Source organism: Ranitomeya variabilis, chromosome 4, assembly GCF_051348905.1.
Source record: "Ranitomeya variabilis isolate aRanVar5 chromosome 4, aRanVar5.hap1, whole genome shotgun sequence".
NCBI classification, from domain to species: domain Eukaryota; kingdom Metazoa; phylum Chordata; class Amphibia; order Anura; family Dendrobatidae; genus Ranitomeya; species Ranitomeya variabilis.
This window is the reverse complement of record NC_135235.1, coordinates 410558493-410576299: the sequence shown is the minus strand read 5'-3', so window position 1 is coordinate 410576299 and position 17807 is coordinate 410558493. Positions and strand designations below refer to the sequence as shown.

Below are 17807 nucleotides of genomic sequence, written 5' to 3'. Positions count from 1 at the left end.
TGATTATATGTCATATGCCAAATATATGAAAAAGTAAGGACTCTAAATGTAAAGCTCTTTTGCTATTTGAAGAACATTTGTAATATATATCAGTGTGCACATCCAGTTGGAAGAATGTCTCAAGTGGGGTACCACAGGGTTCTGTCCTGGGCCTTGTATTGTTCAACATCTTCATCAATGATTTAGATGAAGAAATTAAGGGTACACTAATTTAATTTGCTGATGACACAAAGCTAGGAGGGATAGCTAATACTAATAAGAGAGAGGATTCAAAAAGATATAAATAAACTGAAGCAGTGGGTAGCAACTAACAGAATGGTTTTTAACAAGGAAAAATGCAAAGTACTACATCTGGGCAGTAAAAATGAAAAAAGCATTTACAGAATGGGAGGAATGGGGCTACTAATAGATCATAAGCTGAACATGAGTCAACAGTGTGATGTAGCAGCAAAAAAGGCAAATGCAATTCTGGGATGTATTAACAGAAGCATACAGTCTAGATCATGCAAAGTCATTATTGCCCTCTACTCCTCTTTGGTCAGACCTCACCTGGAATTCTGTGTCCAGTTTTGGGCACTACATTTAAAAAAAGACATCAACAACTAGAGCAAGTTCAAAGAAGAGTGACCAGAATGGTGACCAGTCTGCAAACCATGTCCTATGAGGAACGGTTACAGGATTTGGGAATGTTTAGCTTGCAAAAAAGAAGACTGAGAGGAGACTTAATAGCTGTCTACAAATATCTCAAGGGCTGTCACATTGTAGAAGGATCATCTTTATTCTCATTTCCACAAGGAAAGACTAGAAGCAATGGGATGAAACTAAATGGGAGGAGACAGATTAGATATTAGAAAAAACTTTTTGACAGGGTGATCAATGAGTGGAACAGGCTGTCACGAGAGGTGGAGAGTTCTCCTTCAATGGAATTCTTCAAACAGAGACTGGACAGACATTTGTCTGGGATGATTTAGTGAATCCTGCTTTGAGCAGGGGGTTGGACCAGATGACCCAGGAGGTCCCGTCCAACTCTATCATTCTATGATATATATGATATATATATGTATGTGTGTATATATATCCATGTGTATATACAGTATATATACTGTATATATACACACAGTGTATATATATATGCCTCAGTGATGTGAATTTGGAAAAATGCTCCAGCATATTATGTGCTGAGAGGGGTTACTCCGCCACATTAAGGGCTGGGTTTTTGTGAACATTTGAAGAGTGTTTGGAAGGTTGTTCACCATATCTCCACCCCAAGGGTATTATTCTGTCCCTGGGCCTGTGGCTGCAAATATGGCTCTGTGAGATGCTGAATCTCTTCACCCTACTTACAATTGGCAACGGTCGCAGATAGCTTAACTCAGCTGCAGGCACACATGCTATGAAGAATCCAGAAGAGACTTTGATTTCTTTAAGAATCCTAGCTGAATGCATAAACAGCAGCAGGTAAAAAAGACTTTCTTCAGACAAACTGAAAGCACATGTGCTTCTAATGAAGCCAAGATGGAGACTGAGACACAGGGAGAAGAAGCAGGAAGTGACATGACACCCAGCAAAGGGAAACAGGGAGACAGAAGGGACAAACTTCATGGAAAGGGAAGATTTCAGCTATGCAAAACACAGGAACACATAGGAACAATAAACAATATGAGAAACTGCAATACAGCATGTAAAATGTACAGGACAGTCTGTAAAATGTCTCATTCATGGGACATAACACTCCCTGTCTGAAATCTTTAGATTTCATAATTTTTATGATGTCCTCTGGGGATGTCACTGTAGACCTGAAAAACAAAAAGAAAAAAAAACATGCAAGTAATAACAACAACGACAGTTGTAGTCCAATTGGCATGGTCCAATCTTCAGTTGGAGACAGGACAGTCTGTAAAATGTCTCATTCCTGGGACATAACAGGCATGGTCCAGAAGGTAAATGTGGAGCCTTTGGACTCATCCAGTGTTGGGTGTACCTGGAGGTGAGATCTCCAAAACTGTGCCCATATTAAAGACAGCTGAACCCTGCTTTTGTTCCCCTGAGTGGGCGGATCCCCGCCACCACACAGACTGTACTGTATGCTACTTTGTTTTTCCCATTATGACAGAAGGGCCATGTTTGTCTACCTAATTTTGGACTGGTTTATGCTTTCTTAAATGGAAAGTGTTTCAGTAACTACCTCTTTAAGCAGCTAAGTGAGTCGATCTACCGCAATATATATATATACAGTGGCATGTAAAAATGTTGGCCCCCCCCCGGTCAAAACTATTGTTATTATGAACAGATAAGCAAGATGAAGATGAATTGATCTCTGAAAGGCCTAAAGTTAAAGATGATACATTTTCTTTGTATTTTAGGCAATATATATATATATATATATATATATATATATATATATATATATATATATACCGTATTTTCCGGCGTATAAGACGACTGGGCGTATAAGACAACCCCCCAACTGTTCCAGTTAAAATATAAAATCTTCTTAAAAGTCGGGGGTCTTCTTATACGCCGATGACTAATGTGCCTTTTGGGGGGGAGTGGTCCCGATGACAAAGAGGGGGCGTCTCACAGGAAAGTGTGAGTGGAGTATCCCCCATTACCTCATTGTAGCTGCAGCGTGGGGTCTCTGTACTGGGAGCGGCGGCGGCTGCTCCTTTTTGTGCCGCGTGGGTGCTGTGCTGTGGGGCGGCGGCTCCTCTTCGTGCAGCGTCGGGGCTCTGTGCTGTGGGGCGGCATATCTTTGTCTCCCGAGATGTCGGGACGAGATCTGAATCTGAGCATGCGCCTCCCCCAGCGGCCATTTTCCCGGAGGCCACCGCATCGCAGCAATGGAGCTGCCGGGGCCTCCGGGCTTTGAGGAAATGCCGGAGTAGCCCAGACTGACTCTGCACGAAGATACGCCGCCGCCGCCCCACAGCACAGAGCCCCGACGCTGCACGAAGAGGAGCCGCCGCCCCACAGCACAGCACCCATGCGGCACAAAGAGGAGCAGCCACCGCTGCTCCCAGCACAGAGACCCCACGCTGCAGCTACAATGAGGTAATGGGGGATACTCCACTCACACTTTCCTGTGAGACGCCCCCTCTTCGTCATCAGGACCACTCCCCCCCACCCACCACATACACATTGGTGTCTGCACCCGGCGTACAAGACGACACCCGGCGTATAAGACGACCCCCGACTTTTAAGAAGATTTTCAGGGGTTAAAAAGTCGCCTTATACGCCAGAAAATATGGTATATATATATATTTATTTTTTTTTTTTCATATTTTGCATTTTGAAAAGTAAAACAAGGAAAATGGACCAATGCAAAAGTTTGGAGATTTGTGTGCTCAGATAACGTTGACCAAGGCTTCAGACCTTAGTTAGCCCGGTTTCACACGTCAGTGGCTCCGGTACGTGTGGTGACAGTTTCCTCACGTACCGGAGACACTGACCCACGTAGACACATTAAAATAAATGTGTCTCTGCACATGTCAGCGTGTTTTCACGGACCATGTTTCCTTTTGCAAAACACGGAGACATGTCAGTGTTCGTGGGAGCGCACGGATCACACGGACCCATTAAAGTCAATGGGTTCGTGTAAACATGTACCGCACACGGATGCTGTCCGTGTGCCATCCGTGTGCTGTCCATGTGCGTTTTTCCTGTCATAGGGTTAAAATTGTGAAAATTGTTGCAATACACGGAGACGGACACACGTACAGCACACAGACAGCACACAGACCCTAAAAACGTACTCACGGACATCACATGGATCCCACACGGATGGCCTACATGAGCACACGGACACGGATAACTCCGGTACTGTTTTCTCCGGTACCGGAATTATCTGGATGTGTGAGACTGGCCTTAGCCTGTTAGGGTTATAGCTTGTTCACTATCATCGTTAGGAAAGTCCAGGTGATAGAAATTTCTCAGCTTTTTAAAAGTCCAACCTCCTCTAACCTTATGCCAAAAAACAGCAGCCTTGGGTTCTTGTAAGCAGCTGCCTAGCACTCTGAAAATGAAAATAGTGGAAGTCCACAAAGCAGGAGAAGGCTCTAAGGGAGCTGTCACACAGACAGCTCTCCAGCGACCAACGATGCCGAAGTCCCCGGGTAACCAGGGTAAACATCGGGTTACTAAGCGCAGGGCCGCGCTTAGTAACCCGATGTTTACCCTGGTTACCATCGTAAATGTAAAAACAAACAAACCGTACATTCTCACATTCCGTTGTCCGTCAGGTCCCTCGCCGTCTGCTTCCCGCACTGACTGAGTGCCGGCCGTAAAGTGAAAGCAGAGCACAGCGGTGACGTCAAAGTTTACCCTGGTTACAAGCGAACGCATCGCTGGATCGGTGTCACACACACCGATCCAGCGACGACAGCGGGAGATCCAGTGACGAAATAAAGTTACAAACGATCTGCTACGACGTACGATTCTCAGCAGGGTCCCTGATCGCTGCTGCGTGTCAGACACAGCGATATCGTATGGATATCGCTGGAACGTCACGGATCGTACCGTCGTAGCGACAAAAGTGCCACTGTGAGACGGTACCCTTAGGCTATAAGATAATAGCAAAGTGTTTTCCTCAGTTCAAAATGTAATTAAGAAATGACAGTTAACAGGATCAGTGAAAGTCAAGATAATGCCTGGAAGACCAAGCAAAATTTCAGTGATAGCTGCTTTTAGGATTGCTAGAGAGGCAAATCAGAACCTTCGCTTGACTGCAAAAGAGCTTCAGAAAGATTTAGCAGACTCTGGAGTTGTGGTATATTGTTCTGCTGTTAAGAGACATCTGCACAAATATGGCCTTCATGGAAGAATAACCAGAAGAAAACCTCTCCTGCGACTTCACCATAAAATTCAGAGATAAAAGTATGTAAAAGAACATCTAACATCTAACAAGTCTGATGCCTTTTAGGATACAAGTCCTGTGGACTGATGAGGTTAAAATAGAACTATTTGGCCACAATGATCAAATATATGTGTGGAGAAGAAAAGGGCACAGAATTTCAGGAAAAGAAAGTCTCAGTCAGCAGCCATTAATCATGGGGGTGGATCAATCCTACTTTGGGGTTACTTTGCAGCCAATGGCACATGGAACATTTCATTGGTAGATGGAAGAATGGATTCATTGAAATTTCAACAAACTCTTGATGCAAACATAACACCATTAATGATGAGCGAATGTGCTGTTATAACCTGTTATTTGAGCATGCTCGGGCGTTATCCGAGTATCTTGGGCATGCACGAATGATATGTTCAAGTCCTCGCGGCTGCATTATTTTGATGCATAGTTTGGATTTTGATTGATGATTCACGGCTGTTATACAGCCACAACCATAGCCGTATTTGCCACTAGGCACTTGAGGGCACGTGCCTAGGGCGGGGACAATGCAGGGGGCGGCACCTGAGCAAGGTTTGTTTTTTTTTTGTTTTTTTTATAAGTCCTGGGTCACTTCCCGACCGATAGCCCCCCCGCCGCCTGTGCCCGCCACGCCCACCCTGGCCACCCACCCTCCTTGAAGGCGATACTCACCCTGCTCCAGCGATGCCTGGTCTTGGCGTCTGCAGCTCGTCCTGAATGAGCGGTCACGTGGTACTGCTCATTAAGGTCATGAATATGCGCATATTCATGACCTTAATGAGTGATAATCCATAACCGCTCATGCAGGAAGAAGGTGCTGCGCCGGGAGTCGGGACAGAGCCAGAGGGATGTCGGCGCGGTGTGGGACAGGTGAGTATGAGGGATGGGGGGACAGGGGAGGGGGATGAAGGAGGACGGTAAGCCGTGCCATGGAAGATGGGAGCGGGAGCGGGGGGGTGGAGAGATGAGCCATGCATACAGGGGGGGGAATATGAGCCATGCATACGGGGGGGAAATATGAGCCATGCATACAGGGGGGAATATGAGCTATGCATAAAGGGGGAATATGAGCCATGCATATAGGGGGGGAATATGAGCCATGCATACAGGAGGGGGAATATGAGCCATGCATACAGGGGGGAATATGAGCCATTCCAACAGGGGGGTGGTCATTAGATGAGCCATGCATACAGTGTGGGAATATGAGGGGGAATATGAGCCATGCATACAGGAGGGGGGAATATGAGGCATGCATACAGGGGGGAATATGAGCCATGCATACAGGAGGGGGGAATATGAGCCATGCATAGAGGGGGGGTATATGAGCCATGCATACAGGGGGAATATGAGCCATGCATACAGGGGGGGAATATTAGCCATGCATACAGGAGGGGGAATATGAGCCATGCATACAGGGGGGAATATGAGCCATGCATACAGGGGGGAATATGAGCCATGCATACAGGAGGGGGGAATATGAGCCATGCATACAGGAGGGGGGAATATGAGCCATGCATACAGGGGGAATATGAGCCATGCATACAGGGGGGGGGGAATATGAGCCATGCATACAGGGGGGGAATATGGGCCATGCATACAGGGGGGGAATATGAGCCATGCATACAGGGGGGGAATATGAGCCATGCATACAGGAGGGGGAATATTAGCCATGCATACAGGGGGGGGGAATATGAGCCATGCATACGGGGGGGGAATATGAGCTACGCATACAGGAGGGGGAACATGAGCCATGCATACAGGGGGGAATATGAGCCATGCATACAGGGGGGAATATGAGCCATGCATACAGGGGGGGAATATGAGCCATGCATACAGGAGGGGGGGATATCAGCTATGCATACAGGAGGGGGAATATGAGCCATGCATACAGGAGGGGGGATATGAGCCATGCATAGGGGATGGGAGGGAGATAAGCCACGCATACAGGAGGGGGGGTCATTATACAGTATTGAGCATCATGTGGGATCATTATACAGTATGGAGAACTGTGTGTGGCCATTATAATGTATTGAGCATCATGTGTGGCCTTTATACAGTATTTAGCATCATGTGTGGCCGTTATACAGTATGAAGCATCATGTGTGGCGATTATACAGTATTGAGCATGATGTGGGATCATTATACAGTATGGAGAACTGTGTGTGGCCGTTATACAGTATGGAGCACTATGTGTGGCCATTATACAGTATGGAGCACTGTGTGGCCATTATACAGTATGGAGCACTGTGTGGCCATTATACATTATGGAGCATCATGTGTGGCCATTATACACTATGGAGCATCATGTGTGGCCATTATACAGTATTGAGCATCATGTGTGGCCATTATACAGTATGGAGAACTGTGTGTGGCCATTATACAGTATGGAGCATCATGTGTGGTGGCCGTTATACAGTATTGAGCATCATGTGTGGCCATTATACAGTATGGAGCATCATGTGTGGCCATTATACAGTATGGAGCACTGTGTAGCCATATTTTTTTTGTTTACAATTATTGTATATAAAACAGTGTGATCACGTTGGGATGTGGATATGGGTGTGACTAGTTGTGAAATGGGTGTGGTCAGAGGTGTGGCCTAAAATTTGCCGCGGCGCACTACTCGCACCGCGAACTTCTTCTTCAAAAGTTGGGAGGTATGGTACCGCATTTGCCAGATCATGGCAAGTGCCGCAAATCCCATAGGGAATGAATGAGGCCGAACGCAGTGTTGCCGTAAGTGATCAGTTACGCAGCACATGCAGAAAAACTGCCGGATCTGCTGCAAAAGGCGACTTTCACATCAGTGATTCTTGCCAAAATCACTGCCAATAGTGTCATACTCACCAAAGGGGGAGGCAGCACTAAAAGTGCCTAGGGCAGCAGAAACTCTAAATACGGCCCTGGCCATAACACATGCGGGGACTGCTTGTTAGGTAATCCCATCATGTGTTGTGGCTGTCTAACAGCCACAAAACATGCCGCCGTAGGGACTTGAACGTATTATTCGTGCACACCCAAGATACTCAGATGACACCTGAGCATGCTCGGATAACACGTCATCCAAGTACACTCGCTCATCTCTAAACACCATCTGTAAAAAAACTGAAGTTGAAAAGAGTATGGCTTCTACAAATGGATAATGATCCTAAACACACGTCAAAATCCACAGTAAACAACCTCAAAAGGCGCAAGCTAAAGGCTTTCCAATGGCCCTCACAGTCCCCTGATCTGAACATCATTGAAAGTATGTGACTAGACCTCAAAATAGCAGTGCATATAAGCTGACCCAGAAATCTCACAGAACAGGAAGAATTTTCCAAGAATGGATGAAAATCCCTCAAGCAAGAAATGAATGCCTCTTGGCTGGCTAGGAAAAGCGTTTACAAGCTGTGAAACTTTAAAAAGGAACTAGCCAGATAAATAATAATATATTTTTATATTTTTTCCCCTAAATATAAAGGAAATGTGTCATCTTTTAACTTTAGACCTTTTAGAGATCATTTTGTCTTCAACTTGCTTAACTGTTCAAAAATAATAGTCATTTTGAGCAGGGGTACCCAACCTTTTACATGCCACTATACTTATATATATATAAAATTATGATAGCGGTACAGCAATTATATATTTTTGCAGAGTTCATTTAATGAACAAAAAAATCTGAGATGTACATTCTCTTTGGAATCAGTTTGCTCTATATTTTGGCTCCATAGAGCCGCATAGGCCAGGGCCGGCTCTAGGTTTTTGTGGGCCAGGCAAAAGAGTCTCAGTGGGCCCCTTTAACACATACCATGATTCATGATGCCCAGTTAAGAAATATACAGTAGGTACAGTACTTGGCCAAATATTTCACTTATTTCTTACATTACATGAGTGATATCTATTGTAAATTGTACATTAGCTCATAAACCGACGAATCCTCGCAGTGCACAGTGCGTGCGTTGGGGGGATTCAAAAGTCTGCAGTCACACAGACTGACTTCAGACTTTTCATTTTAGACCAGACAGTATAGTCCTCCATACAGTATTATGGGCACCACATAGTCCTCCATACAGTATAATGGCCCCATATAATGCTCCATACAGAATGGGCCCCATATATTGCTCCATATAGTATAATGGGCCCCATATATTGCTCCATATAGTATAATAGTGCCATATAATGCTACATACAGTATAATGGGCCTCATATAATGCTACAAACAGAATAATGGGCCTCATATAATGATCCATACAGTATACTGGGCCCTGTTATGATCCGGTGACCTTGGAGCCGCATGAAAACTTTCTCTGGAGTCGGTGGAACCTGTACTGACCGCAAATCCTGAACTAACACCGCAACTAGAAGTAGCCGTGGGGTGTGCCTAACAAACCCTAGACACCTCGACACAGCCAGAGGACTAAATACCCCTATAGATGGAAATAGGAATGCTATCTTGCCTCAGAGCAGACCCCCAAAGGATAGGCAGCCCCCCATGAATAATGACTGTGAGTAGGAGAAGAATAGACACACGCAGGTAGAAAACAGGATTTAGCAATTGAGGCCACTCTAGCTAAATAGGAAAGGATAGGACAGATTACTAGGCGGTCAGTATTAAAACCCTTCCAAAAATATCCACAACAGATAATACAGAAAGTTCCACAATCTAACTAAAGACATGGAATGTATATCTGCCACTCCAGAGAATCCAGCAAGACTGAGAAAATACTGACACAATCTAAGCTGGACAAGAAAACACAAAGAATAGCACTGAATTGTGAAGCACACAGCATGTGTGCCACAGGAAAAAAAAACCAGACACTTATCTTTGCTGATTTGGCAGAAAGACAGGAGGAACCAGGCAGAGGTCCACACCTCCCAACAACAATTGACAACTGGCAAGGACTAATGAATCCTGCACACCTAAATACCCCAGTCAGAACTGCAATCAGCAGACACACCTGACCAGGACTGCAACCCAGGGACAACTGCATTACCACCTACTACCACCGGAGGGAACCCAAAAGCAGAATTCACAACAGTACCCTCCCCTTGAGGAGGGGTCACCGAACCCTCACCAGCGCCCCCAGGCCGATCAGGACGAGCCAGATGAAAGGCACGGACCAGATCAGCAGCATGGACATCAGAAGCAAAAACCCAAGAATTATCCTCCTGGCCATAACCCTTCCATTTGACAAGGTACTGAAGCCTCCGCCTCGAAAAACGAGAATCCAAAATCTTCTCAACCACATACTCCAACTCCCCATCAACCAAAACAGGGGCTGGAGGATCAACAGAGGGAACAACGGGCACCACATATTTCCGCAATAAAGATCTATGGAAGACATTATGGATAGCAAAAGAGGCCGGAAGCGCCAATCGAAAAGACACCGGATTAATAATCTCAGAAATCCTATCACACTGCATTGGCTCAGGACTTTGCTCTAAGGACGACGCCACAGCGCTCACAGTTTGACGCTCCCGCAAACGCCGATCAATCTGAATGGCCAGAGACATAGAATCACTCAGACCAGAAGGCGTGGGAAACCCCACCATAACATCTTTAATGGATTCAGAAAGACCCTTTCTGAAAATTGCCGCCAAACCATGATCATTCCATTTAGTCAACACAGACCATTTTCTAAATTTCTGACAATACAATTCTGCCGCCTCTTGACCCTGAGACAGAGCCAACAAGGTCTTCTCCGCTTGATCCACAGAATTCGGTTCATCATATAATAATCCTAAAGCCTGAAAAAAGGAATCTACATTAAGCAAGGCCGGATTCCCAGATTCCAGGGAAAATGCCCAATCCTGAGGATCGCCACGCAGCAGGGAGATGACAATTTTAACCTGCTGAATGGAATCACCGGAGGATCGCGGTCTCAGAGCAAAAAACAGTTTACAATTGTTTTTAAAACCCCAAAATTTGGACCTATCACCAAAAAACAAATCAGGAGTAGGAATCTTCGGCTCTAAAGCAGGAGTCTGAACAATATAATCAGAAATATCCTGTACCCTAGCAGCAAGCTGGTCTACACAAGAAGCTAATTCCTGAACATCCATGCTGGCACAAGACTCCTCAGCCACCCATAAATAAAGAGGGAAGAGAAGACAAAACAGACTGCAGAAAAAAAAATGGCTCAACACCTTTCTTCCCTTCTTCTGAGATGCATTTAACTCATTATTGGCCAGTTGTACTGTTATCATCCGGTGACCTTGGAGCCGCATGAAAACTTTCTCTGGTGTCGGTGGAACCTGTACTGACCGCAAATCCTGAACTAACACCGCAACTAGAAGTAGCCGTGGGGTGTGCCTAACAAACCCTAGACACCTCGACACAGCCGGAGGACTAAATACCCCTATAGATGGAAATAGGAATGCTATCTTGCCTCAGAGCAGACCCCCAAAGGATAGGCAGCCCCCCACGAATAATGACTGTGAGTAGGAGAAGAATAGACACACGCAGGTAGAAAACAGGATTTAGCAAAAGAGGCCACTCTAGCTAAACAGGACAGGATAGGACAGATTACTAGGCGGTCAGTATTAAAACCCTTCCAAAAATATCCACAACAGATAATACAAAAAGTTCCACAATCTAACTAAAGACATGGAATGTATATCTGCCACTCCAGAGAATCCAGCAAAACTGAGAAAATACTGACACAATCTAAGCTGGACAAGAAAACACAAAGAATAGCACTGAATTGTGAAGCACACAGCATGTGTGCCACAGGAAAAAAAACCCAGACACTTATCTTTGCTGATTTGGCAGAAAGACAGGAGGAACCAGGCAGAGGTCCACACCTCCCAACAACAATTGACAACTGGCAAGGACTAATGAATCCTGTACACCTAAATACCCCAGTCAGAACTGCAATCAGCAGACACACCTGACCAGGACTGCAACCCAGGGATAACTGCATTACCACCTACTACCACCGGAGGGAACCCAAAAGCAGAATTCACAACAGGGCCCCATAGATTGCTACATACATAAAAAAATAATCAAATACTCACCTCTCCTCGTTTCCCGCTGCTGCAGTCATCTCACAGTCTTTTGACGTCTGGACTGCTCAGCACAGAGGACATGCTGTAGTGTCATCATGGCCTTTTGCCCTGAGACATGACAGAGAGTCAGAAGATGGTGAAGAGGCCGTAGGAGCGGAGACCAGGGAGAGGTGAGTATTTGAAGAGGGGGCCGGTGCCAGCGCAGGCACCTGGCTCCCCGACTTACGGGGCCCCATAGCATGCCGGTGCCCCCCACAGGGAGTGCTCCCCTCAAGACAGCAACTATGAGGCATACAGGTAAGACTAGATTAACAATTCTATTACCTGTATGCCCATAGTAATAGCTGAAAAGTGTCCCAGTAGGTGACAGATTCCCTTTAAATACTATGTAGCATTCTTTCTCCACCCTACAGATCAAAAATGGTATAAAAGCAAAACATAGGAATTTCAAAGTACAGTGTAACATGGTGGTGTAGAGTGATTGTCCTCCATGTGTAACATTTCTGTGATTATTTCCTCTTACAGGGCACTGTGCTATGTGACATCATTTTACTAAATTTTCTCAAAGGAGCAGACCAGTACAAAGCAAAGAAGTTTGAGGAGGTTTGTTATTCAATGGAACAATTATTTTCTCATTCTCTGATGTTCTTCTTGATTTGTCTCAATGGCATTGAAGTAACTGAGTCACTGTATTTCCTCTGTTTGAGGCAATATTTCACCATGTTTGACTACAAGATTTCTATTGCTTTCTATGAATAGAAAATCGCTGGCCTTGCATTTTGGCATCAGTTATGTAGCGGAACTGCATGGTCACGAGGCAACATAATCCTGTGAAAAAATATGATACATATTTCAGCAGTTTACAGACAATTCATCACTGCATTCAAGGTAATCTATAACCAGATTATTGATACTCCATCTGAGAGCAGCATAATTTTGGGGCAGAGATCTTGATTCCAGTGAAGTATCACATACTGGGCTGCTTGTTGTGGTTTTGATTAAGCAGATTAAGCAGTTCTCTGAATGCTGAGCTCTGTATAACTCCACCTACACCAATGATTGGTAGCTGTTTGTGTACTCTGTGCACATGAAGAAATCTGCCACTCAATGGTAAGGGTCTGGGTATGGTTGACTCCAGGCTTACTAGTCCTCCAGTGATTATCTCCCGCTGACAAAGCAATGATTTTATAAAAACTGCACTAAGAAAATCAGTAAGTGACACATCGCCGGAATCAGGGTCTCTGTCTCTACCTTATGCTGCTCTCAGATTAGGTATCAAAAACTGGCTGACAGATTATCTTTAAAAAGTTCTGCTGGATACACACTGCAGCCTCAGCGGCACCACTGACAGCTTAACTGAGCGCCTCTAAAGCTGTGCATTTTAAGAAATTCATTAGCAAACTTCATTGGCTACTGTAATGAGTCTGCTGTAAATAATAGACTCCCCAGGACTCTATAGGTAGTGAGTCATGCAGGTGTTTTAGGGAATGGAGTGTGTTATTTTATTCATATTTTATATAAATCTTTTACTGTCTTTCCTTTAGATCTCTGATACCACCCCTGCATTTGGAAGTAATTTTTTCAAAAGTGACCAGACTTTAGGCGGTCGTGGAGATGAAAAAAGATCTACAGACTCTGGGGCTTTCTCAATCGGTTTATAGACCTCCATCAGATATGGTTCTTCTCAGTGGCTTCCTCTGTTTAGAATTCTATGTAACAGTCTTCCTCTAGTATCCTATATATGTCCTTCTATTTTATGTTTTCACGTTTTGTGATGATCACTTAAAGGGGTTGTCTAACTTATAAAATAATTTTTAAATACAGAGTCTGATTGTTGTGTTCACCTACAGCTAATTATTTTCAGTAAATTCCGTGTAATTCTTCATTACGCCTGTGGAGGCACTGTAGGGAAATTGAATAACTGCTGCCAGGTTCCCCTGTAGATTACAGCTAATTCTTAGGGGGCCCAACAGTGGGATTACTTGTAAGCACATTATATTTAGGACACCCCTGTTGGACAACCCCTTTAATTGTCAAACAATGTATGTTAAAGTGTTGCTCATCTAGCACTTATTTTGTACTTCTGTCCATGTATGTATGAGCTTGAACTAAACAGACTGCATATCCTTTATTATTCTGAAGCAGAGCTTGGGTTTACGTCTTCCGCTGATTTAGGTGTGAAACATACTACCTGAAATTCTACCTCCATTTTCACATGTAAATAGTACTCTTCTTCAGGTATCCAATTCATTTCCTAGACCTGAATGTGCCGTTACGGTAGTTGTCAAAACATAGACATCAGAGGCCTATTGCTAAGATAGACCACCCATGTCTGTCCAGGTGGGATGTTTGTTTCTATTTGAATCCCCTACTGATCACTAGTATGAAAAACTTGGTGACATATCGTGCAGACTTACCACCGATGTCTAATTGGTAGCGATCCTGTTGTGGCGACCCTTTAAGACTATGTGAAAAATTGTCAACAAAGCCCTATATGAACCTTCAAAAAACAGTCAAGCAGAGCATGAAGCAGAACAATGCTTACCTGGCACCAATACCCCTTCATTCTAGCAGTGGGGGATCCAGCAGTTGGACCTCCGCCAATCAGACATATCCTAGTATTATTCCACCTGTTTCTATGCTTGGGCAACCCCTGTAATACCTGCATTATTTTTGCATTTTACGTGGTGTCCTTACCCACAAGGTTGCTTCAGACAAGAAGAGATTGTCTACTGCACGTGCCTTTAACCCTTGTAGGTTGTAAGTTCTCAGGTGCATGTCTACTTTATTTGTATCTGCGGATACATCGGAGCCTCTGTTAATAGGCTTATATTGCCCTGTTCTGTGGTAGAAAGATTAAATAAATGGAGTCTAGAATGAACATGTGCTTCGACTGATGTTCTATGATTTGGAAAAAGCCTGATAATGTTTTTAGCACTTCAAAAGAAAGAAAGGACCATTGATATCACCCAGGAGTTTTAAACAGGGTTATAAAGATGGTATAAAAAATAGGCAGAAAAGTCAGCTCACCGTATGTCGATATAAGTCCAGTGTGCCCGGGACTACGTACTGAACAGATGTGAAAATAATAGTGAGAAAAAAAGAAGTATGATCTTCCAGCTCCTGGATAAATGGTTCCACTTTATTAAGTTATTTAAAAGTTATTTCCCACAATGCGTAACAGAATACAAGCTCACATGCTATTCTAGTAATGAAGAGCTAAGAGACCTGCAGCTGGTGGGTGCTGATTCCCGCTGGTGTAGCACAGCCAAACAAAGGAGTGAAGATGAAGTCGTGCAGCACAATCATCAATTGATAAAACTTCTTTCATCGAAAATCTTTAAAACCAATGAATTCATCCAGACAGCCATGTTAAAATCCTGACGCATTTCTGGCAGTAAATGCCCTTAATCATAGGATACATAAATGGATAGTGGGAAACACTTTAAAGCATTTGAGAACCATTCACATTGAGATGTATTTAGCCTTAACATATACACCACCTGGAGTGACCACTAGAAAAACAAATACCATATTGTGATGAACCTGTAACTTGCCACCGTGCCTGACATCACTATTATGTTGGAGGGATCACACGTACCAACGTGACGTTCCGCACCTCCTGGGGACACAGAAGATCTGCTTGCCACAATTTTACACAGACACCCCCTGTCCTCATGTGACCATGGAGGCATGGGGAGTGAGAGAAGGTGGCCCACACAGTCGCTGACATGGCACCACACACGCTCACAACCCTGACGGGCTGAGAGGTCCCTTTCTCTAGCACCAGTGAAACGGAGAGGTAGGACGCGTGAGTGTGTGTGATGTTGTAAAAACACTTTGTAATCTTATTGATGTATTCAACAGGAAAATATATTTTTATTGTAGAAAATTACCAGTAGGACTGCCACCAGTTACCTGTTAGATATAAGTCCAGTCCGTTAACAGGATTATATCAGGCCAGAAACCAGCCCTGGTAGCATGAGAATTTAAAACCAAGAACATGGATGCATGGATTCGTGGATCAAGATAAAAGAGCAGCCCAAGGTTAAATTATATATTTAATCGCCTTAAGGACAGATTAGACAATACACTATATGCACCAGGGGTCTCAAACTCGGCTGGGTATATAAACATTTAATTTCGGGGGCTGCATTATTTGCATGACAAAATGATATTTTTAGTGATACCATTTTTTTCTCTATACACCTTTTGAACTGGTCCCTATCTTGTAGTAATGTGCCCCATGCTGGTCCCTATCTTGTAGTAATGCCCCATGCTGGTCCTCATCTTGTAGTAATGCCCCATGCTTGTCCATCTCTTGTAGATATGGCCTCATCCTGGTCCCATTCTTGTCGTTATTTCCCCCATCCATGTCCCCATATTGCAGAAATTTGCCCCATCCATGTCCCCATATTGCAGACATGTGCCCCATCCAGGTCCCCCCATATATTACACAAGTCCCCCATCCAGGTCCCCCCCCCCCCCATATATTGCAGACATGTCCCCCATCCAGGTTCCCCCATATATTACAGACAGAGTCTGAACATCAAGCATGACAAAGACATAGTGATTGCACATGACCTTACACATGCCTTTATCCTCTTGGTCAGGCACTCCTTTCTGCCCATGGGATGGTCCATATCCTTCCCCTGGGTGTTTGTAGCTAAAACTCCCAAACATATGAAGCATCATAACTAGTGTTGAGCGATACCGTCCGATACTTGAAAGTATCGGTATCGGAAAGTATCAGCCGATACCGGCAAAGTATCGGATCTAATCCGATACCGATACCCGATACCAATACAAGTCAATGGGACTCAAGTATCGGACGGTATTCCTGATGGTTCCCAGGGTCTGAAGGAGAGGAAACTCTCCTTCAGGCCCTGGGATCCATATTAATGTGTAAAATAAAGAATTAAAGGGAACCTGTCACCACGTTTTTGGAAGATGGGATAAAAATAGCGTTAAATAGGGGCAGAGGTGGGCATTACATTAGTGTGTGTGTTATGCGTTTATTACCCACCTAAGTTGCCGAAATAACTTTGCAAAGTCTCCGTTTTCGCCTGTCAATCAGGCTGGTCAGGTCACATGGGCGTGGTGTCTTCACCCAGATTTGGCGTAGTTTTCCGTTGGTGGCGTAGTGGTGTGCGCATGCCCAAAGTCCGGAATCCTCTTCCAGGGGATTTAAAATAGCGCGGTGTTCGTTATTGCATTGGTGATCGGTGGGCGCGGCCATCTTCCTTTGGCCGCGCGTGCGCAGAAGCGGCGCTCTGCTGGCCGCGGCTTCAGGAAAATGGCCGCGGGATGCCGCGCGTGCGCAGATGGATATCGCGGCGGCCATTTTCCTGAAGCCGCGGCCAGCAGAGCGCCGCTTCTGCGCACGCGCGGCCAAAGGAAGATGGCCGCGCCCACCGATCACCAATGCAATAACGAACACCGCGCTATTTTAAATCCCCTGGAAGAGGATTCCGGACTTTGGGCATGCGCACACCACTACGCCACCAACGGAAAACTACGCCAAATCTGGGGGAAGACAACGCCCATGCGACCTGACCAGCCTGATTGACAGGCGAAAACGGAGACTTTGCAAAGTTATTTCGGCAACTTAGGTGGGTAATAAACGCATAACACACACACTAATGTAACGCCCACCTCTGCCCCTATTTAACGCTATTTTTATCCCATCTTCCAAAAACGTGGTGACAGGTTCCCTTTAAAATAAAAAAATATTGCTATACTCACCTCTCCGACGCAGCCTGCACCTCACCGAGGGAACCGGCAGCGTTGTTTGCTTAAAATGCGCGCTTTTACTTCCTTCCGTGACGTCACGGCTTGTGATTGGTCGCGTGCCGCCCATGTGGCTGCGACGCGACCAATCACAGCAAGCCGTGACGTAATTTTCAGGTCCTCAATGCCTAATTCTAGGCATTCATGATTTTAAAATTACGTT

At 44.9% G+C, this 17807-nt stretch overlaps 1 protein-coding gene across 1 annotated transcript in view; it reads left to right on the top strand.

The window, feature by feature from the left end:
• Positions 1 to 14719, top strand: part of P2RX3 (purinergic receptor P2X 3) — a 154427-nt gene extending 139708 nt beyond the window's left edge. Inside the window, exons 11-12 of the mRNA XM_077251172.1 lie at positions 12380 to 12457; positions 13399 to 14719. Of these exons, the coding sequence (XP_077107287.1) occupies positions 12380 to 12457; positions 13399 to 13515 (195 nt within the window). The 3' untranslated portion in view covers positions 13516 to 14719. The remainder of the gene's footprint in view (positions 1 to 12379; positions 12458 to 13398) is intronic.
• Positions 14720 to 17807: the final 3088 nt, after the last annotated feature.